The sequence below is a fragment of the Phoca vitulina genome, unplaced genomic scaffold (genome assembly GCF_004348235.1).
Source record: "Phoca vitulina isolate PV1807 unplaced genomic scaffold, GSC_HSeal_1.0 scaffold79, whole genome shotgun sequence".
Lineage (NCBI taxonomy): Eukaryota > Metazoa > Chordata > Mammalia > Carnivora > Phocidae > Phoca > Phoca vitulina.
The window spans coordinates 505,063-527,553 of record NW_022589782.1 but is presented as its reverse complement, the minus strand read 5'-3'; the positions used below and the strand labels follow the sequence as shown (position 1 = coordinate 527,553).

Sequence of the window (22,491 nt, the reverse complement as noted above, 5' to 3'; positions counted from 1 at the left end):
TGCACACACCCGTACCCTCGAGCACACACCTGCATGCACACACACACACACACCTGCACCTTCGAGCACACACCTGCGCACGCACACACCCGTACCCTCGAGCACACACCTGCATGCGCACACACACACCTGCACCTTCGAGCACACACCTGCGCACGCACACACCCGTACCTTCAAGCACACACCTGATGCACACACACACACCTCCGCACACACACCTGCACGCGCACACCTGGCGCACACACACCTGGAGAACAGGCAGGAAGACAAGACCCCGGTATGGAGAGGCAGAAGCCCCACCAGCACCCTCTGCTTCCGGCATCGCCTGGGAACTACCCTTGCTAGCTGAGTCAAACGGAGCAAGCACCAATCCCAATGCTGCCTCAAATTAGCACACAAACTTTTGGGAGCTGATCTTCATCTTCTAATCTTCTCAAAGGGGCCGAACAGAACATGGAGTGGACACAAGCAAGCAGGTGCATGTCCCTGTGGCCATCACCCTGCCAGGGGCAAGGACAGGGTCACACTGTTGCTGCCTTAGATAAGAAGATTCACGAGCCACACTGCTTCCTAGTGTCAATCCGTCCACACGGGGTACTTTCTAAGGACTCAAAAATACTGTGTCTGCCTTGTTGCTGAGAGCGGTCTGGAACCTGAAATTAGACTGGTGGATTTTTCTAACAACCGTGCTTCCCCATCCTACAGAAATAACACGTCTAGAAAAAGAGTTATCAGATTACAACCTGACCACTTCAGCTGGTTCCACGTCACAAGTGATTAACGCGTGAGCACAGCCAACAGCAGCAGCAGGTGCTTATAAGCCGCTGCGTGCATTCTGAACTGGAGTCCAGAGAAAACCTCGGACCTTCCCACAGCTTCTCCCACCCTGTAAGGGGCAGACGACTCACCCCAGAAGTGGTCCACTTTGGTCTGCTCGCGGATCAGAGACTCATCCAGCACGGGAGGCCGTAGGCAGGCCGCACCCGACCGCGTGCTAGCAACGCTCTGGCCCACTGCACAGGACACGACCTTCCTCGAGGTGTGGTTTATACTAAGAGCTGGCTTGCTTGCACTCCTGCGCTGCTTTACTGTTCTAAGAAAAAAGAATAAAAGGAACAAGTTTATAGACTTTTTTCTTATAGTAAATACAAAAGGATTCTATTTTACCAACACAAAATCTTTGAAAACAAATACAGTATTTTTAAGGCCATTTTCTTATGTCTTCTCTGCTGTAATGAAACACCCATTAACCTGACACAGGAATCCTGAAGCTGGGGTCCCAGAGCTGCTTCTAAAATTGTACACACAAGACAGTTTTCAGATTATTTTGGGCCCCACGACCCAAAAGTGGTTAAAACTTAAAATAATCTAATAAAAATGACTTAAAAAATTATCATTTACAAAATTTAACCCCTTTCAGAGTAAGTGTGTGCACGCACACACCGCTTGATTTCTCAGTCCCTGGTAAAGATGGAATGGCATTAAGGACAGCAAGGAAAGGCTGCAATCTTATTTCTTGTACCCATATTTAGCACAGATAACAACAAAGCCCCTAAAAACTAACTTTATGAATGTCAGCACCAGGCTGGGGCAGGGAGAAGATCCTCCCTCCGCAAGGGAAGGAGCCAGGACACAGCGAAGCACCGCTGCGTGTGAGCACACCGCACCCAGACACGGGTTGTGGCCTTGCCCAGTGGCAGAAAACCAGTCTGGCTGCAGCGCCACACACATGGAGTCGACTAGGGCCCTCAAGTGCATTTCCTGGGCCTCTGAGCTGCAATCCCATTCTCCTACGCTCTAAATAACCCACACTGAGTGTGAGGCACATGGGGCCTTGGCCGCCAGCACCCAGCCTGGCTCCAAGTTGGCATTCCACCACCTCTCTTCATAGGAACCACCCCAATCCTGAGTGAAAGATGACCGTTCAGACTGGAAACTCCTCTTTCTTATGTGAGCAATAGAACATTATCTCGAAATGGCACAAAGATTTTGCAACTGCTCCTTCTTGGGTATGCACATGTGATGGGCACATGGAGAGCTCAGAAATCAAGTGAACGCAATCACGAACAGAGGTGAGCAGCTAAACTTCATGGATGCATCTGTTAGTTCACACAGATTTTAATAAAGAGACCAAGTGCTAACAATGCAGACAGAGCTCATCCACGTGCCACACGATCGTCTGGTAAGGCTACCCCCAGACAAGGCCAGAGGCCGGCTCCACGGTGCCCGTGCTCCTCCCCGAGATCTGAGCACAAGGCCAGAGAACGAGAAATCTGAGCCTGCACAAGAAGGTCGGCACCAGACGAGCCACAGGGCCCAGAATTAGGTTCGGTCCTTATCTGCAACACAGCTACGACTTCAGGTGTGAATTTTCGTGGTGTTCATACATATCCTTGGATGCAAGAGTGTGGTTTTGCCGACCAGAAAGCTTGTACATTTGGTTTTCACGGTGTTAGAGCATGTTTGGGAAGCAGTGCTTACCTGGCCGCTCTGTCCTTCAGGGACACGGTGCTACCGGCGCAGGAGTGAGCGTCCCCAGCCTGGCCATCCTCCACGGCACACGTGGTGGTGACCAGCCGCAAACTACGGCGGGACATTCTTGGAGAATCGAACACGGGGTCCAATCTGTGCTCAGTCTCGAAAGCCAGAGCATCAGAAGAATAACTCGAACTAGAAGGAAAAAAACTTGTCAGAGATAAATAATGCAGACAGTAGTTTCTGAAACATACTGAGCAAATAATGAACAGAACGTGTACTGATCTAGTGCAGATTTTAAAGACAGCCATTACTGTGTGATGGCTTTTGCACAAAGCAGAAGTCACCCAAATTAGTGGACAACTGATGCTCACCACAGATGCACTCTGGCCACGCCATGTATGAGATAAAGTCCCCAGGCACCCAAATATTTCAGTCTAGAGCTGACCCTAACCTGCTTTAGGATGTGCTCACGAGAACCTCCACCTATGGGGAACTAGGTCAACAGCACTAAAAAACCAGAATGCATTTACTAGTAGACTCTATGCCTGACAGAGCAGTGAAGGAGACAGGGACCATGTGACAGCTAATCTCTCAAGGAGAAAAGCAGCCAGACACTGGGCAGTACGTAACGCTACTTCGCGTCTAACTCACCATAAAGCCAGACACAAGTTTGTCACAAAGTCACTTCAGTACCCTTCCACGTAACCATCTCAAACTAAAAGACACATTCTTTTGTGCTATTAGCAAGTTCTTCCAAAGCAAGACGCGTTAACTGAGCACCTATCGTGTGCCTCCACTGGGAAGGGGATCGCACGTCTGGATCCGCCCAGACCATCCAGGTGACGACTGTGTGGTCACCACCAGTGAGGACTCCACACCTACAGCCAGAGACGAGCCACGCTCGGCAGGGAAGGTGCCGTGGGCAGAGGGGCCTGGCCAAAGACAGCAGCAAAGGGGGCATGAAGGCAAACTGGGAAGGCTGAGGAGGGGCTGCCTGCCCTGCTGGAGGGGGCCTGTGTTCTGCGGGCCCCCTTACCCACAGGGAGGCGTCCAGGGAGCAGTAGGACAACAGCCCCCTCAGGAGAGCAGACTGGGCTGAGCGCCTGGAAATCAACAGGAGCCACGAGGCTCTCAAGGAAAGGAAGCGGGCTAAGGACAAGTCTGCCTTATGTTTTAGATTATAAAAGTGTTTTCAGAATCATGTTCAACCTAAATGTTATTAGATCTGACACTGAAAACTCTTCAAGCGAACCGACAGTAAGCAGACGCCAGCTGCCCCCAGCCATCCACGCTGAGGTGCTCGCACAACTTCAGGAAGAGCCCCTTCCTCGCTTGCACCGGAGGCTGGCACAGGGGCAGAGACGTACCACGCTCACCCATGCTGAGCACACCGCAAGTATGCTAAGCAGAATTTGGGTATAACCTAAAGTATGGTTACGCTTTCCTTCCAAAAATATTTTATACAAGTACAATCTTAGTTTAAGAAAATTCTGTTCTTTCAAGTCAGAGTTTATTGTGTAACTATGGACCAGTCCCCTCCACCAGCACACTCTTCCTCTTCATCTAAGGACAGCCAAACATCCAAAGACAATGATATCCAAGCTCCCCCCCTCGGTCCAAGCCCCAAACCAGGTGGTGGTCACTCCAGACCACTACACAAATAAGCAGAAGGCAAGCAAGCCAACAGTGTGCAGCCCAGCCCCACGGGCCCTGGAGGCTCCAGTCTGGAACACTACTACCCCTGCACAATCTAGAAGGGGCCCCAGCACTCCCACCCAGAACCTGGAATGCCTTGGCCATCAGAAGGGTGTTCCAAACCCGTCAGTCTGATTAGAAAGGCCCTGGAAGAAGCAAATACAAGAATGTTACAACAGCAGACAACTAGAACTGCCCACCAGCAGGGGAAGGGTTAATTAAACCAGGCTACGTCTGTCTGAATTCTTTAACACGATCATGAGAGATCTGTATATACTGCTAAACAGAAAGATTCTAGTATCATCCTATTTATGTTATGACAAACTATAAAACAGAAGCACACGGGGCGTCCAGCTGGCTTGGTGGAATGTGCGACGCTTGATCCCCGGGTCATGAGTTCAAGCCCTACATTGGGCCCAGAGCCTACTTAAAACAAAAAAACAAAAAACAGAGGGACACCTGGGTGGCTCAGTCGGTTGGGCATCTGCCTTCAGCTTGGGTCGTGGTCTCAGGGTCCTGGGATCGAGTCCCACATTGGACTTCCCGCTCAGCGGGGAGCCTGCTTCTCCCTCTGCCCCTCCCCCCACTCATGCTCGTGCTCTCTCAAATAAAAATCTTAAAAAAAAAAAAAAAAAGAATGGTCTATCCCTTAAAAAACAAAAAACAGAAGCACACATTCGTATACATACATAGATAGGGAAGGGCATAGAAGAGACCTGGAAGGTTCTCTTCAAACTGGTAACAGTGGTTACCTTTGGCTCTGAAAGCAGAGGGGGCCTCAGGCCCTTTCAGTCTGACCTGGACACACTGAACTCCAAAGCAGAGAGGGCTCAGAGGAAGGGAGGAGGGACCAGCCACGGCAGGTTCTGAGTCTGGACTAGCTGTCTGGCCATCCTTCCCCGGGGACAGGGCTAACACAGGCCCCTGGTCTGGGTCTCAGCACTTATGAGGTGCCTTCAGGACTAACGCGCCCACCAGGGCCGCAGCCCAGGGGCCACACAAGCCAGTGGCACCCGTGCCCTAGGCTGGGATCCCCACCGTCATTCCTACGAGGTTCCTACAGACAGATGTGCCCGGAGCTCAGCAGAAAGGTGCACATACCTGCAGGAGACGTGAGCTACGGGGCACCCAGGCCAGCCTGCACCTCAGCTACTGTGGTGTTACAGGACTTCACTGTAACTGGAATGAAAGAAGAGTGCAAAGGCCCCAAAGATAATGACAGACTGAGTCCTTCAGAGCAGATTTTAGTTTGGTTCCTTCATCAATTAAATGTTATTCTTTTAAAAATGTCTGTTATTTAGATGCACTTTAAAAAAAATTTTTTTTTTTTTTAAGATTTTATTTATTTGCGAGAGAGAGGATGAGAGACAGAGAGCATGAGAGGGAGGAGGGTCAGAGGGAGAAGCAGACTCCCTGCTGAGCAGGGAGCCTGATGTGGGACTCGATCCCGGGACTCCAGGATCATGACCTGAGCTGAAGGCAGTCACTTAACCAACTGAGCCACCCAGGCGCCCTAGATGCACTTTTAATTAAAAGACTAGAGAAAAATCTACCACAGTTGAAAGCCGGAAGATATGGACGCTCGGCAGCTGCAAGCCGTGAAGCAGAGCAGTGCCACGGGGGCTCGTGGTGCTGACTCCCACCAGGGCTGTGCAGAGCTACAGTGTCATAAGAGAGCAGGTTGGCCACTGGGCAGGGGGACGGGGCAGAGCAAGTCCCATATAGGCACCTGTCCAAACCCCCACGGTTCCGAGTTCTTCTCTATGTGACCTCCGCGGCTGCCCCTGACCCCTGACCCTCCATCACCCACCATTTGGGATCTTTCACCGAAGGGGTCCTCTTCAGCCTCACTTGGGCTCCGGATCAGGATTCTCGTCACAGCCCCTCCCCCACGCTCACTGGCCTCTGGGTCCCAGCAGCAGGGACCCCGGGATGAACCCAGCTGTGCCCTGTACCAGAGGGCTGCAGGCCCCTGGGAACCACAGCAGCGAGGTCCTCAAAGCCACCAGGTCCCGCCTCACCCCCACCTCTGGCTCTCCAGTGCATAAGGCCCTGCCCCTCCTCCATAGGCAATCAGCCTCATCGGAGAACTGCTGCCCCCTCTCAGGCGGAGCCTATGGAATGACGCACATTCACGCGGCCCTTTCCCCTTCCTTCCCGCTACAGCAGATGGGCCATCGGAACGCCATCTGTGCGCTCCGGGCTGGGTCTTTCTCTTTCTAGTGCCTCTTCCCTCCCCTTCAACCTCTCTATGGCTCCCAACCATCAGCATCTAGACACACTCTCATCTGTCCCCATGGTGCGGCGGGGGGAAACAAAATGTAAAGAGAGCCAGGTCCTTTCTCCTCCCCTGACCAGGCCCACTGGTTGAAAAAGTTGTCTACACTCACTCCTCGACACATTTCATTCCAACTCCTGCCCCCATTGCTGCGTTCAGGCTGCCTCTGTGCACAGACTCCCACGGTGCTGGATTCACGGGCGATGTCCCAGTCCTGTCGCTGGCGTGGCCTTCCAGCAGCACGGGACCCTCCTCGACACACTCTGCTCTCGGCTTCCGCGCTGGACATCGTGGTGCACTTACCAGACTGGCACCGTCAGACACCTGCCTCCAGAGTGTGGGCTGCCGCCTGAGCTGGGGCCTCCTCGTCTTCACGGGGGCCGGGGGGCGGGGTCTCTGAGGGGCTTCTGGGAACCAAGGCAGTGTCCCAGTGGCTGCACCCCCATCGTGCGTGGAGCTGGGGGGCTCCTCAGGGACGGTCCGGCCCAGTCGCCAGCACTGGACAGCCTCCACACCAACCCAGGCGCCAGGCATCCCCCATAGGAAGGAAGTGCGGAGTCCCGCCAACACACACACGAACCCAGCCCTGATCAAACCTCTGCATCTAACCACCACAGGAAACACAGATGGAACTTCAGAGGTAAATACTTAGGAAGAATGGGAGAATCTTGTTTAGGTTGATTTAAAACAAAAATGAGGATCCGGGAAACTGAGCAGTGGCTCTCCAGTATATTACAGAGATACCAGAGGTTATTTTAAATTACTAAGAGCTTTTGGTGTGATACTAGTATTTTGGCTAGTTGTTTTTAAAGTATCATCTTTTAGAGATTTGCTTCACGACAACCCACTGGAGAGGGAGGGAAGGGCCTAGCGCCAGAGGGGTGGAAGCTGGAGAGAGTTAGGGGGCTTATTACCGCCCCCCCGCCAGACTTTCACGCTAAGGCAGTCTCCACAGTAGAAAAGTAGTTTAATTAAATAAGTGGAATGACCAGGATGTTGGCGGATCCTCTGTGCGCTCAGTGACGTGCTGACAAAGAAGACCACAATGAAGACGTGCTGGACAAGTCATCGGCTAGGGGTGCAGAGTCACCAGCACTGAGGGGAAGGACCCGGTGCCGGCCACCATGGGCGTCGCACCTCTGTGCCTGCCCTGGTCTCTGAGCAGCCCCCACCCCCTACCCACCCTGCCGGCCTCAGCATCCTTCCGAGCACAAGCCTGGTCAGGCCACTCCCAGCTTAAAACCCCTTGCTGGGTCCCACCACCCTCAAATAAAGTCCAAGCTCCCAGCACGGCACACGAACCGCCCCGTCACCTTTCCTACGTCACTTCTCATCTGCTCCCACATCCACCCACACGTCCACCTGAAGGAAGGCTGCGGAGTGTGGCATGCTGAAACTCACAGGGCCGCTTCCCCAAGGCAGAGACCTACACACGTGCATTTCTAAAAAACTGTATTTTAAAATAGGTTCTAAAAGCTAAAAATAAGTTGCCAGGAGTAATTATTTTTACGCTCTACAATACAGAATAAGGAACACTTTTACTTGAGTTGGCCCACTCCCTTTGTTCTAAAGTATTTCAGGACTTTTGACAAAAATAGTCAAAGGGTGACAAAACCTAAAATTGTAAATTAAAAACTCAATCATCTAATGTGAGGTTTGACTAACGCGGTTAAAGAGTACCTTTGCTGGGCGCCTGGGTGGCTCAGTTGGTTAAGCGACTGCTCGGCAGGGAGTCTGCTTCTCCCTCTGACCCTCCCCCCTCTCATGTGCTCTCTCTCAAATAAATAAAATCTTTAAAAAAAAAAAAAAAAAGAGTACCTTTGTTAAAATACCTTCCAGTTTTATTAGTTTCTATTTTCATTCTTCAGAAAATAAGCCACTGAAAAAACTCACACAAGCATTTTCCTTGTGTGCCTTGAAGGTCTCCTGAGAACACAGCACTCTTTCCCGCCGAGTGCTGTGTTCTCCGGCACTAACCCGTGGTGTGTAACTCTTCAGTTTCGTCTCAACAATCCCTCCTACTTGGTGAACTAGACAGGCAAGGGGCCACTCAGCCACTTTCAGACTTCAGTATCATGTCAGAATAAGTACAGAAAACTGAGCTTCTGACAATGCTGCTCTGGAAACCGTGGGCTTCATCAAAATTCTGTTTAGGGTTCGTCCTCCTCTCACAGGCAAATCCCTTTCCAGGTTATTTCTGTTCACTTCAAAATACCCCGCCATTAATACAAATCACAAAACCCTACCCATAACCACAGCGATTCATCTAGGAGACCACAGCCACTTGGGTGGGGTCTAAAACAGGACATTGGCAATGACTCACCCTGAGTCACCAGAATGTCTGGTTGTCAAAACCACCTCCCCATCTCCGTGGTTTAACAGTTTCGTAATAGGAACTCTGCAGCTGTTTTCCCTTTCAGAAGACAGCATTTGGTTGCAAGTGGCAAGAAGCTCCCATATCCCGGGCATTCAAGTGCGGAGAGGTGACCAGGCAACGATGGGATGGGACGCGAGCACGCTCACCTGAGTGCATAGGTATAGCCAGTGTTCTCGGGCACGCACTGAGGAGGGGTGTACATGTGAAGCCGGGAAAAATCCATGGTCACGGCCTCAAGTCATACTGCAGAAGTGGGGAAAAAGCAATGCAGGGTGTTAACAGGGTAGAAACACACAGACAAGTCCTGTCTGTTGCAGCCAACCCAGGGCACGTACTTGGGGACCCAAACGTCACCATCACGATTTGAGTGAAACAAAGCTAGTAGTCGGTTTTTGTTTTTTATTTGCTAAGCAACAGAGACAAAATTTTCTCATAGTTACAAGTCCTTCTGTTATGTTTAGCTCCCTACAATGATACACCCACAGGAGTGAAAGGGGAAACCCTAGATTACTCATTTATAATTATGAAAACTGGGGCACTTTCCAAAAAACAGAGAGTGACTCAGACCCTTTTTAAAATGTATTTTTAAATTCTTAAAGGTATCAAATGTTCTCACTCTCTTGTACTAAGTTTTCATTGTTATTAACTACAACAGAATGGCTTCCTAGTCCACGGTCAAGCACTCATTCTAGATGCCATTTGCCCATGCACTGCCAAACCAGAAAACTGCAGGCTGAACGATGCACGAGCAGAAGGCACGGCTTACACTTTTATTTTTCCCCCAAAGAACACAGATTATTTTTTAATTAAAAAGGTTTGGGGGGATGCCTGGGTGGCTCAGTCTGTGGAGCGTGCGACTTGATCTCAGGGTTGTGAGTTCAAGCCATGTTTAGCATAAAGACTACTTAAAAATAAAATCTTAAAAAAAAATTTTAGGGGCACCTGGGTGGCACAGTTAACCATCCGACTCTTCGTTTTGGTTCAGGTCATGAGATTGAGCCCCACATCGGGCTCCCTGCTCAGGGAAAGGGGTCTGCTTGGGATTCTCTCTCTCCCTCTCCCCCACCCACTCCTCCCCACGCACTTGCATGAGCATGCTCTCTAAAAATAAATAAATCTTGGGGCGCCTGGGTGGCTCAGTCGGTTAAGCGGCTGCCTTCGGCTCAGGTCATGATCCCAGGGTCCTGGGATCGAGTCCCGCATCGGGCTCCCTGCTCTGCGGGGAGCCTGCTTCTCCCTCTCCCTCTGCCTGCTTCTCTGCCTACTTGTGTTCTCTATCTCTCTGTCAAATAAATAAATAAAATCTTTAAAAAATAAATAAATAAATAAATAAATAAATCTTTAAAAAAAGGAAAAGGTTTGGGGTGCCTGGGTGGCTCAGTCAGTTAAGTATCCAACTTTTTTTTAAAAAGATTTTATTTATTTATTTGACAGAGAGAGAGACAGCAAGAGAGGGAACACAAGCAGGGGGAGTGGGAGAGGGAGAAGCAGGCTTCCCGCTGAGCAGGGAGCCCAATGTGGGACTCGATCCCAGGACCCTGAGATCATGACCTGAGCCGAAGGCAGACGCTTAACGACTGAGCCACCCAGGCGCCCCTAAGTATCCAACTCTTGATATCGGCTCAAGTCTTGACCTCACGTAAGTTCAAGCACTATGTTGGGTTCCACCCTGGGTGTGGAGCCTACTTAAAAAAATAAATAAATAAAGTTTTGTTTTTCAGATTGTCATCTGAATTTCTCTGGAATGACTCTGGCTAAAAATATTCTCTCACACACTCACACACACCCTCCAAATTAAAAATAAACAGGAGCGCCTGGGTGGCTCAGTCAGTTAAGCGTCTGCCTTCAGCTCAGGTCATGATCTCAGAGTCCTGGGATTGAGTCCCTCACTGGGCTCCCTGCTCAGCGGGAAGCCTGCTTCTCCCTCCCCCCCTCTCCCCACTCATGCTCTCTCAAATAAATAAATATAAAAAAAGACCCCACATGGTAGTGATATGATTCATAACCTACTGTTGAAAAATCTATGAAAGATAACACTAAAAATAAAGACCAGCGTGGACAAAAAATATTTATGTGTAAATGACTTTTCTATAAACTAAACCAAAAGTACTTTGATTCATACCATTTTCTTTGAACCAGTCCAAAAAAAAAATTTTTTTTTAAGTAGGCTCCATGCCCAGTGCAGAGCCCAACACGGGGCTTGAACTCACAACCCTGAGATCAAGACCTGAGTGGAGATCAAGAGTCAGATGCTTAAGTGAGCCACCTGGGTGCTCCACAAATATTCTCTAAGGAGTTAAGAAACACAGAAATAAAAAACCCTGTTTACATTATAAAAATTATACTGCCTACTAATTTCAACAAACACCACAAAACTCCTCCATTTTAAACATTTCAACACTCCTCAGTCCTTCTCAGAGACCTAGCCCAGCTGCCCGCGAAACACACTTCAACAAGTGCATCCTCATGTGGCAATCTATTAACGCACACTTCAAGCTCTTTCAACAGATAAAATTAACTCTGGCATTACCCGTGTGCTTGTCCTCCTGTTCCCCTGCCTGATCCCCCGAGTGTCTACTCTGGCCAACACTGAAGTCCAGGCGCAGGCCAGTGGGAGAGCAGAACCGGGCGTCTTCTTGCTGTGTCCCCTCCCAGCAGCACAGCTCCCAGCGCTCCTGGGCTTCCTGGGCTTCCGGGGCCCTTGGCCCCAGCCCCGCCCTGGCAGCGTCTCACAATGGCTCCTGACTACCCTGACGCTGAGCACTCACTCACCAAGCAACCATGAAATGCTGGGGATATAAATGCCCCGTAACCGTCCTCATTCTCCAGAGTGGACATTGGACTGGGTTTTTATTCCCTATTAGTTACTCACTTGATTAACAAAACCCAATCTTCCCAACTTCATTCCCAAAGTGACCTTTCACCTTAACATTCTGCAATAACTGCATTGCCTACGTTATTAAACCCCAGCAAAAAGCTGTCCTAATCGCTCATTTCCCCCAACTAGGCTACAACTGGTGTCTGATACATCCTTAGTGACTACATCCCTGAAGTTTACAGAGGTCAGTGTTACAAACAAGAACTGCAGAAGCCCTGAAGCCAATACCTGAGCGCTTACTTCCACGATCAGGACCATGACACAGAGACATCAGAGCCTGCGGCTAAGGACAGGGCAGAGTCCTCAGATCTGGGCTCCAATCCCAGCTCCGCCTCTACTGACTGACTGACAAGGGCCACCGAGGACCCAGGAGCTGCAGCCGATGACTCAGCACAGGAGAGCTACAGGGCCTGAGGAAGACATGGGCGAGAACTCACAGCCTCATTTAAAAAGTTACATTTATATGTGCTCACATTTTTAACCACCTGAAAGAGATTTTGGTTAATTTCTAATGCATGAGGAATGGTGTTTTCAGAAGCTAACAGGAGGTGCAGGACCAGCTACAATCCTACAACCTGGTTCTTCCCATCAATGAGCCAGATGACAAAGCTGAGCCATACCACCTCTAGCCAGGTTTCAGGCAGGCCTTACACCACAATTTAAAAATAAATTTAATTTTGGGGTGCCTGGGTGGCTCAGTCGGTTAAGCGTCTGACTGCTGATCTCAGCTCGAGTCTTGATCTCAGGGTCGTGAGTTCAAGCCCCGCTTTGGGTTCAGCGCTGGGCATGGAACCTACTTAAAAAAAAAAAGAAATTCCTAAATAAATAAATTTAACTTCTTGTCTCTGAAATAAATCCAACCAAAGAACCAAGCACAGCTCCTGGCTATCACGGAATCCCAGGAACGACAGGATCCCAGCACAGCAGTGACTACATCAAAAATCCAACCGGTGAGAACAGGGAGACACAAGAGACAGTGGCAGACTTCCGATAAAATGTGTCAGGAGAGGAGACACAGATGTAATAAAATGCCCAAAGAGGACACCCTCCAGAGAGGACCAGTGTGGACAAACACCAGACTCTAGAACGAACACCGGGCAGCATGGCTCTGGAGGAAAGGAAGACAGGAGGGGCCAGGGCCAGGGCACGACACACACGCTTACTTCTGCCAACTCATTCTGATTTCACTCCTCGAACCACATGAATTCTATGTCATGTTCTCCAGTGAAGCGCATCTAAGTACAAAGCTATATGCAGAGCCCGGCCCCAGTTTCATGAGACCCGTGGCCCAGGGGGGTGTTCTGGCCACAGCTTAGTCCGCAGGCCAGAAAACCACTTCTCCCCTGGAGAAGCACAAGAGGACCAAACTCAGGCAAAGCAAAACCTGCAGAGAGGCAGGTGGATGCGGAGGCTCCACCACGCAGGACTCAGAGCTTCCGAAGGGAGAGGGGACTGCTGCTCTCTTCCAAGCTTACTGCAGCACAGAATTCCTGGATGTGACGGTGAATGGTCCTGGAATTTATCTAGGTCCTTCTCTCCACTGACTCTGCTCTCTCCTGTTTTCCCTCCCTCTCTCCCCTAACACTTGAAATCACTCTTGAGTTCCCTCCATGAAATGTGAGCATTAAATACAGAGGATGAAAATGAAATAAAGTGGAAAAAAGGATGACATGAAATCATGTGTGCAGGGCAGGGCCTGGCACACGACGCTCAACCGTGAGCTTGAATATTTGGTAGAAAGAAGTTATACAGCCTATGCTCTCAATCCTTCAAACATGGATTGTTTTTCTTCCGAGTGAGCAACCCCCGAGATGGAGCCCGACTCAATCCCAGGCCTAAAGGAAAGGCAAAGGCCATTGGCAGCGCGGACAGCTCCAATGGGGAGCGGACAGGGGGGAGGAGCACCAGCCCCAAACCTCTGTTAGAAGTATGTCAGAACTCTGAACAGCAAACTGCAACTCTGATTCTAGATCCACTGCTAACTAAACTGAGTGCTAAGCATTTTCAAAACGCTGCTCCCAGCCTCCACGTCCATCCCCGTAACACCAAAGCCTTCCTGCTGGTTTCAGGGCCCTGCCTCTACCAGCCCCAGCCTGAGACTCAAGGGAAAGCTGATTTGCACTCACACAATAGTAGGTGAAAAAGCAGATTGAAAACGTCTTCAATGGCATCAAAAAACCCTGAAAAGAATCTGAGGTTGACATTTTGCAAACACATGTGCTACAAAAGAGGGGCCCTGTCCAGACTCCATTGTCCTCAAGAGTGTTCTGCTAGGACCTTGTCATGGCAGGACCCAGGCCCAGAGCTCCAGGGTGGGACTCTCCCCAGCTGGGCAGCCTGGCAGAGTGCATGAGGGTACCTCCTCCGCCCTGGTAAAAGAGAGCTTCTTCAGGACGGGCAGCGTCAGACTCTGAGCTGCCACGCCTAACCAGGAAAAGCACATATCTTAGGGGTCACAGGGCCGAGTGCAAGCATCTGCGAGCAGAAAAGATCATTGTCTCCTTGTATCTTGTTCTACTTGTGGCTAAGAGAACACACATGCTAGCAAGCACAGAAGGAGAGGGCCTCTGTTCAGGCTGAACTTTGGTTACAACCTAAGGAATTAAGTATCTTTACAAACATGCAGTTCTTAGTAGGGCTCTAAAACCAGAATTTAAAAAAACGTTTAAAGAAAGTTATAAAAATAAAATCAGAGTTAAGATTTTTTTTTTTTAAGTAGGCTCCCCAATGAGGAGCTCGAACTCATGACCCTGAGATCAAGAGTCGGAGGCTTAACTGACTGAGCCAGCCAGGTGCCCCAGTTAGGCTTCTCCTTCAATGCCCTTTGAGTACATACTGCTATATGGACATCATACAGTAGAGATGAAAATATAAAGCTGTTGTGTTCTTGAATGCTTTAACCAAGAATGAATTTTAGTTCTGTGAGCACATATAATTTGAATTTTTACTATTTAGAATGTCTGTACTAATCTAGTAACAATCTAGAAAACATGCCTGAAAAATCTCAAAAATTACAAGTCACGCAAGGGTTGAAAACAGAGCTTCAAGGAAACGGCAAAACCAAAGACACAGAAAAAACTGTAACATCTCTGAAATAATATTAGCACACAACATTTTCTTAGGAAATGCTATCAGTTCTGAAGAAAAACTGGAAAAAGGAACCTTTTACCCCCTGGAGACCCCAAGTAGCATCATCTAGTTGACAGTTATGTTTATCAAGCAGTGCACAAAGCACTGTTTCTAGAGACGAGCAGGTTACAAATCAAACTTTCTTTCAGCTGATTTAGTCACTGACAAAGTGGCTGAGACAGAACGAGCCCAGGCAGAAGAGGCCAACGCCGCCTTCTGATCAGAAATCCTTAGAAACGACCTGCAGCGGGTCCCCCTGAGGCGAAGGTCAGGAGCAGCGGCTCTTGCCCATAACCTGTCCACGGGGACAGAAGCAATCAAAGGGGACAGCGACAGACAAGACGCTCCTCCCAGCTCTCGGCACAGCTTCAGACGCTGCCATCTGCCACAAGTGCCCTCCCACAGGGACGCTGGACGCTGACTGCACACGGCTCCTGCTGGCCTGCAAGCCTTGGCGCGTCTGGCCAGCAGTGGGCGCCCCGCTGGCCAGGCAGTCCCTCAAGGACCTTCCAGAGAGGTACCAGGGGCCATGTGCACGCATATGCACACCTGACCAACATTCTACCACCGCCCTGGCCGATCCTTATCACCCGGAGGGCAGCTACACTGGGTGTTTTCCTTTGTCACTCCTCGGCAAAGAGGATTACTTTTCAGAATAGAATTCAAGGTGCCCCTTTAAAACTTAGAACTAATTTTTTTTTTCCTTTCAAGATTTTATATAAATTCAAGTTAGTTCACATATAGTGTAGCATTATTTCAGGGGCAGAGTTTAGTGATTCGTCAGCTGCATACAACACGCAGTGCTCATTCCATCACATGCCCTCCTTGGTGCCCATCACCCTAGAACTACATCTTAATGTACCTCTTCTGCTCAATATTAATCCTGTTAAAACTAAATAATGTAGAGACCAATAAAAACATCAGTTATTTTTGCCTACATATTAAAAAAATCATAATTTGGTCTAAGACCATAAAAAAGATAATTTGGGTTAGAAATGAGTGTTTTCCAAACGTCATGTTCAATGTAATTACTTCTACCATATAAAAATAGGAATTGGCGTTCATCTGTTTTTATCTTAATAAAATAATGTTAGTTTATGAAAAACTGTGATTTATACTAAATGAGAATCCTAAAAATGAACTGAGTAAAACACTGAATTAGACACAAATGACTAAAACAAAAATACTTGAGAGCTTCACAGAATGCTACAAGTTACATATATGTGTGTGTGTGTATATATATATATATATACTTGAATATCTTTTTAAACTTGAAGGAAAAAAACACTAAACTTAATGGTAAATTATAGAAACTGACACTTCTACTCCTCACTCCCTTCTGTACTGTTCAACATTGTTTTTAAAGAGTAGGTGTTAGTCTTATAATTTCAACAACTAACCCAATAACTATTATTTTCCAAAAACAATTTTTTTTGGTCTTCATCTGTGGAGCAGTATGGGGGCAGGCCGACCCGCGGGGTCCATTCGAGCTCTTTTACTCAGCTGTGCGAACCTGGGAGCAGAGGACAATGTACTCACACCTCCGTGGTGCCATCAACTGGGAATACCAACCGCGCCCACGCTCAGGGCATTACTGCAGGAGCCAACCGGTGAGTACACCTAACCTGCTCCGCGGGGCTGGCACTGGATAAAAATACTCAATGAAAGTTAGTTATTATCAGCAGCAAGTCTGTACTGAAAAACAGTATCCAGCCAAGATAGGGTGCTTCTTCCCTTTGGGGGAGAATGATGAGACAACAGAAGAGATGTAGGCTGGATGGGCTTGTTTACGTAAGAAAATAGCTCTGACTTTTAGGGAAAATAATTACTTCTTTTTGTGAAGATACGTTATCACACACTTACATCTCCCGATGAAAAGTGCTCCAGATCTTTTTAATAAAAAACCCACTGCCTCTGACAGTGGTATTATCCTAGTGTTTCAGCAAAAGCCCAAAGTCAGGTTATTTATTTTGTACACGTTAATATAAAGGGTCTTTCTTCTGAGAATCCACAAAGCATGACAACATAGTTTTACTGTATTTGCTTCAAACCCAGGATGCACTAAATTTCCTTACAAGTAGCACGGTTACAAGGACTGCCCAGGACGCCATTTCTGTGGCGAAGATGCTATCCCCGGCCAACGCCTTCAAGCAGCAGTGCTGGGCAGTGACTCTCTGATGGGGCCGCTCCTGGCCCTGGGAGGGCCAGACTGTGTGTGACGACTCTGCCTCGGGAAGACCGGGGGTGCTGCCTTTTTCTTACCGTTTGACAGGACACTAACCATACGTATCTCATCCGTGTCTGGGATACCCCCCTTGTCACTGAGCCAGCCTCCGGTGACTTGGGCTGCACTGTCGGCTGTTCCTGGACCCTCCTGTCCGGCTCAGAAAGGCCTCCTCCAACCCAAGAACACACGAACAGTCTGTTGTGGATTCTATTACTGACCTGACTCCTGCATCCGTCTGTAACTCCTCTGTATACAGCGAGGTAAGCATCTGATTATACTTGAGCATCTCTGCTGGGATCATCTACGAATAACTAAATCCAGCATGTCCAAATCACCTCTCAGGCTGCTCCTCCCCTCCCAGTGGGTCACCACCTCTTCCTTCTGGTTCCCCTTGCTGCTCCATCTCCTGCTGGCTTCTAGCAAGCACTCCTGACTAGTTCCTGCCCTCCAGCCTTGCCCCCTCAAGCCAGAATACTGCCAGAACGGTCTGTCTACAAAGAGATCGACCACCTCACTGCCTTCACATCCTACCATGGCTCCCTAGGACTCATATATAAGACCCAAGAGACAGACTGCACCAGACCCTCCATCCAGACGTCCCACTTCTCCTCTCCATCTCCCACCAATCCAAAGGGGAGCTTCACTGAGGGCCTGGACTCAGACAATCCTCTTCTCTTCGCCCCATGTACACAGTTCCTATGCTCTTTCCTTGTCTGGGAGGCCCTCCTGATTCCCCATCCTCATTCCCTTGGTCTCTTTCCATCCCAAATGCTCCTGGCTACCTTCTGCCTGACCTTAGAATTCAGCTGAGTTTCCACGTCCAAGAAGCACTCCTGGAGCCCCAAACCCAAAATCCAAGTTAGCTGCTGGCTTTAGCACTCCCCACTCCACAGAAACTGTAATAATTGCTTACTAATGAGTCTTTCTCTCTGACAAGACCTCGCACTCTCTGAGGGCAGCGCCCAAACACCACTTGAATAAATCAACACTATGTAGGTGCCTGCACAGTGGGGAGGACTCACTGCTATGCGTGCTCCTTGCTTTGCCTTTAACCTGAAAATCCAGTCTCTGCTGCTTGTCTGACCACACCTGGCAAAACCGTACCGAGAGCGATACAAACGTGTGATGAGCAGAAAAGGTCATGCACACCTGGGCCTCCTTATTCTTTCTAACGGATTCAAAGTGCTTCTCACCTGTGCTCATTGGATCGGAACAGTTGTCTCATCTGTGCTTTATTATATCTAACTATAATTGGGAATGAGAATTAGGAACAGCAATTACAGGCTTTTATTTGTACTGTAAACACTTAAATCCACACCAGTTCTCAATAACCCTTTTCATGCTCCATCCTCCCAAACATGAAGCAGCAGGCTCAAAGTCAGTGTCTTCTGGTATTGAAAAGGTTTGTAGCGTAAGTAGTAGAGAGTGAAGAAATCATCAATTTTATCTGTTTTCCATATTCTAGATATAGCTCACATCATCCAATAATATTAATTGAAGATCCAACAAAATACAGACAATGACTGAAAAACAAAGCAACCAGGCAAAGCACAGCTTTGTTTTCAAGCTACACGTGTCCCCGGGGGCAGCTGCTCATTCCCCATCGGGAGTAACTCATCTATACTTGAGCACTCTCCCCACCACTTACATCGAGGACCTGCAGCTCTATACTGCACAGTCAAGAAGCACGCGTCACATAGCTCTTAGCTCCTAAAGTAAAACTTGCAATCGATGACCATTCACTGAGTGCCCCTATGTGACTAAATGAACAAAGCACCCAGATAACAAGCATGATTGGTGACACATGTGATTCAAACTACAGAACTGCCTAATGAACGACACAAGTTCCTCAACAAAGTGGAACCAATCACAATGTACGTCATAAGCAGTAACGGTGTGTTCCATATTCCCATCTGCCAGTCCTGCTTATTGTGGCCCAATGCAAGCAAACGGTTTCAAAAGCACATAGCAGATCCAGTCTCCTCTACCTGAAATCAAGACGGGTGAGCAATCCAAAATAGCAACGAGTTCCAAATTTGGGAATGGAGGGGAGCAAGAAAGAACGAGCACAGTTACCCCACTGAACTGTGTGCAGCACGTCTCAGCTCCCACATCACTCCTGCTTGGACACCACCATTGTCTTATTCCCATCTGCCCTGGGAACCTACATGTGGGCATTCCCCTCCGCGATGTGCTCAGGACGACCTCCCCTGAATCCCGGTGGGTCTCAAAGGCACTGTGACTCCCTGCGCTCTTGCCTCACCTTGAAATATTTAGGTAGGGGCAGGAGTTGCAATGCTAAAAGATGGTTCCATCCTGTGTCACTTCTACAAAATAATGTTGCCTGGCATTTGTACTGTAAGCAAATCAAATTGGCTCTACTTTCAGAATGTGGAGACCATCTGATCATCATAAATTCAGAACAAGGAAACAATGGCTATGAGCAGACACTCCATCAAATGCCAGTATTCTCTGAAAATAGGTCACCCAGGAATTTCCAGTTAAAAATGGTACACTGAACAAAGACGGTAGCTCCCACTCTCTTGATACCCCTCCTAAAAAGAGATTTTTTCCTAAAGGCACATAACCACAGAGCAAAACAAAAGGAAGACAACAGCAAGAAACCTAGAAGCTAGACTGCAAATGGATAAACGAAAACACACCTAAGCCAGAAAAAGCTGAATCACAAGCTTACAATGAGGAACACTGAGAAACAGTCCAACTGTCATCATGGAACCCCCGAATGGTTACAACAGTGGCACTTGTCTCCATTTGGAAGAGTATAGACTGGAGCCCAAATACAGGAGGAATCGAACGCTTAAAGTCTGTTTAAAAGCAGTTAGGCAAAACCACATGATCACCTCAATCAGTGCAGGAAAGCACTTGTCAAAATCCAACACACTTTCATGATAAAATGTTCGGCAAACCAGAAATAGAAGGGAACTTCCCCAACCTGATAAAATGCATTTACTTAAACCCACAGCTCACATCATACTCTACGGTAAAAGACGGACAGCTTCCCCCTAAGATCAAGAACAGAACAAGGATGTCTACTTCCAGCACTGCCATTTGACATGGTACTGGAGTTCCAGCTGGAGCAGTTAGGAAAGAATAAGAAACAAAAGACAGCAAACTGGAAAGGAAGAAGTAAAGCTATCTCTACTCACAGATGACATGATCTCATATACAGGAAATCCTACACAATTCACAAAAAACTATAAAAGCTAACAAATTCAGCAAAGATGCACATTACAAGATCAACACACAAAAATCAGTTGTATTTCTATAAACTAGCAATGAACTGTCTGATTTGCCTGCTAATGGGTATGGGGTTTCCACTAAGGGGGCAAACAGTTCAGGAACTAGAGAGCGATGATGGTTGCAGAGCATACCGAATGCACCTCCCTACACATCAAAGGAGCAAATTTTATGTTGTGTATTTCACCACAGTCACAAAAAAGTAGTTAGCCTTCCTGCCTTCCCTCAAAAAAGACTGGAGGAAAAAACCAAGGGGTCTCGGGGCACCTGGGTGGCTCAGTCGGTTAAACGTCTGCCTTCAGCTCAGGTCATGATCTCCAGGTCCTGGGATAGAGCCCCATGTTGGGCTCCCCACTCAGTGGGGAGCCTGCTTCTCCTCTCCCTCTGCCACTCCCCCTGCTTGTGCTCTGTTTCTCTCTCTCAAATGAATAAATGAAATCTTAAAACAAAAACAAAAAACGAGGGGTCTCTACAGCAGAAGAGGAATCCTGAAGCTCCAGGATGTCCTCCTGAAAAGGGAGATGAGTGAGCACTTCCTTACTAATTTTTGAGGGTCACAGCCACACTCTTCTACCCAACTTTGAAAACAAGGCAGGAGAGTGGAAAGCCCTTGAAAATATAAAAAGCCCAATAAAAGGACCTAAAGTTAATACTGCTGAGGGTTCCTCCAGGAAGCCCCACTCATATCAGCCAACAGTGAAAGCACCAGAGCAGGTGCACAGAACTTCCCATGGACAGGGCACAGTCCCACTCTCAGATATATATGCTCAACCAAGATTACCCAACATTTCAGGAAAGACAGACCGAAACAAGCAAAAAGTGAGGTCACGGAAGAAGAGAATGAGACACTACTGCATCTATGAAATAAGAAACATACTGCTGAATTTTAGAGGAAAAAAACACCAAAAAACCTCTGGGAAGGTTAAAATACGATGGCTAAAATAAAATGCTAAATAAAGGAGAAAAAAAGACTGGGGAAATCTCCTGCAAAGTGAAACAAAAAGACAAAAATTGAAAACGGGAGAGATAAAGATTTTATTTTTAAAAGGTAGAAATAGGGTCCAAAAGGTCCAATGCCCAAATAATAGTATTTCCCAAACACACAGAAAACAGAGAACTAAAACAAGTGTCAAAGAAAACAGTGAGAGAAAATCCCCCAGAACTAACCATCATGAGCTTCCAGACTTAGAAGAACTACACAGTGTCCCACGAAATGGAAGAAAATAAACCCAAACCCAAGTTTCCGAGCACCGCAGACCCTGGGAGTCTGTACACACGGGGTTGAGACCGAGAGCAGCACTCACTTGGGCAGCTCGCTGGAAGCTCTGAAGACAACAGAGCACCACCTGGAATGCCAGGCCGGCATACTAGAGTGCTCGTGGGGCGCACGAACAAGTCCCCGGGCCCCCTCCCCACTGTTCCTGAGCGCTGTGCTACCAGGTGGGTAGCGTGCACTCTACACTGGCTCACACGTGCGGGCTGAGGGTGAGGGTGAGGGCCCCACAAACACTAGGCCCCGCCCGGCCCGCACAGGTGCACAAGGTGCAGAAACTCTTTGATCCTGTAGGAGGGCTGCACAACAGGTCAAGGGGGCGGGCGCCCCACCCCCACCCGGGACTCCAGGGAGGCCGAGCACCCCGAGTCCGAGCCCGGGACCCTGGTGGGGGTCAGGGGAGCGGGGAACGGAGGCGCCCGGGTGTTGGGGGTAGGGGGGGCTCCCGGGTGTTGCATGAATGTGGAAGGCGGGGGCTCCTGGGTGTTGGGGATGGCAGGGGTCGGGGGCGCCCGGGTGTGGGGGAGGCTGGGGCGCCCAGGTATTGGGGGTGGCGGGGGTCCGGGGCTCCCGGGTGTGAGTGAGTGGGGGTGGCGGGGGCACCCAGGTGTTAGGGGTCGGGGGTCCGGAGCTCCCAGGTGTGGGTGAGTGGGGAAGACGGGGGCTCCCGGGTGTTGGGGGTGGCGGGGGTCCGGGGCTCCCGCGTGTGGGTGAGTGGGGAAGGCGGGGGCGCCCGCGTGTGGGTGAGTGGGGAAGGCGGGGGCGCCCAGGTGTTGGGAGTGGCGGGGGTCCGGGGCTCCCGGGTGTGGGTGAGTGGAGAAGGCGGGGCGCCCAGGCGTTGGGGGCCGGGAGCGCCCGAGTGTGGGTGAGTGGGGAAGGCGGGGGCTCCCGGGGGTTG

At 49.1% G+C, this 22,491-nt stretch overlaps 1 protein-coding gene across 13 annotated transcripts in view; it reads right to left on the bottom strand.

Moving 5' to 3' along the window:
• The window catches only part of SUN1 (Sad1 and UNC84 domain containing 1), a 52,798-nt gene that overhangs the window by 28,882 nt on the left and 1,425 nt on the right, over positions 1-22,491 (bottom strand). For 9 of the 13 annotated variants that reach the window (XM_032394070.1, XM_032394073.1, XM_032394078.1 and 6 more), the window contains exons 2-4: positions 8,975-9,071; positions 2,482-2,670; positions 909-1,093 (exon numbers count right to left, since the gene is read on the bottom strand). In XM_032394070.1, the coding sequence (XP_032249961.1) occupies positions 909-1,093; positions 2,482-2,670; positions 8,975-9,051 (451 nt within the window). In that variant the 5' untranslated portion in view covers positions 9,052-9,071. The other 4 variants (XM_032394076.1, XM_032394071.1, XM_032394075.1 and 1 more) reach the window with 4 other exon arrangements.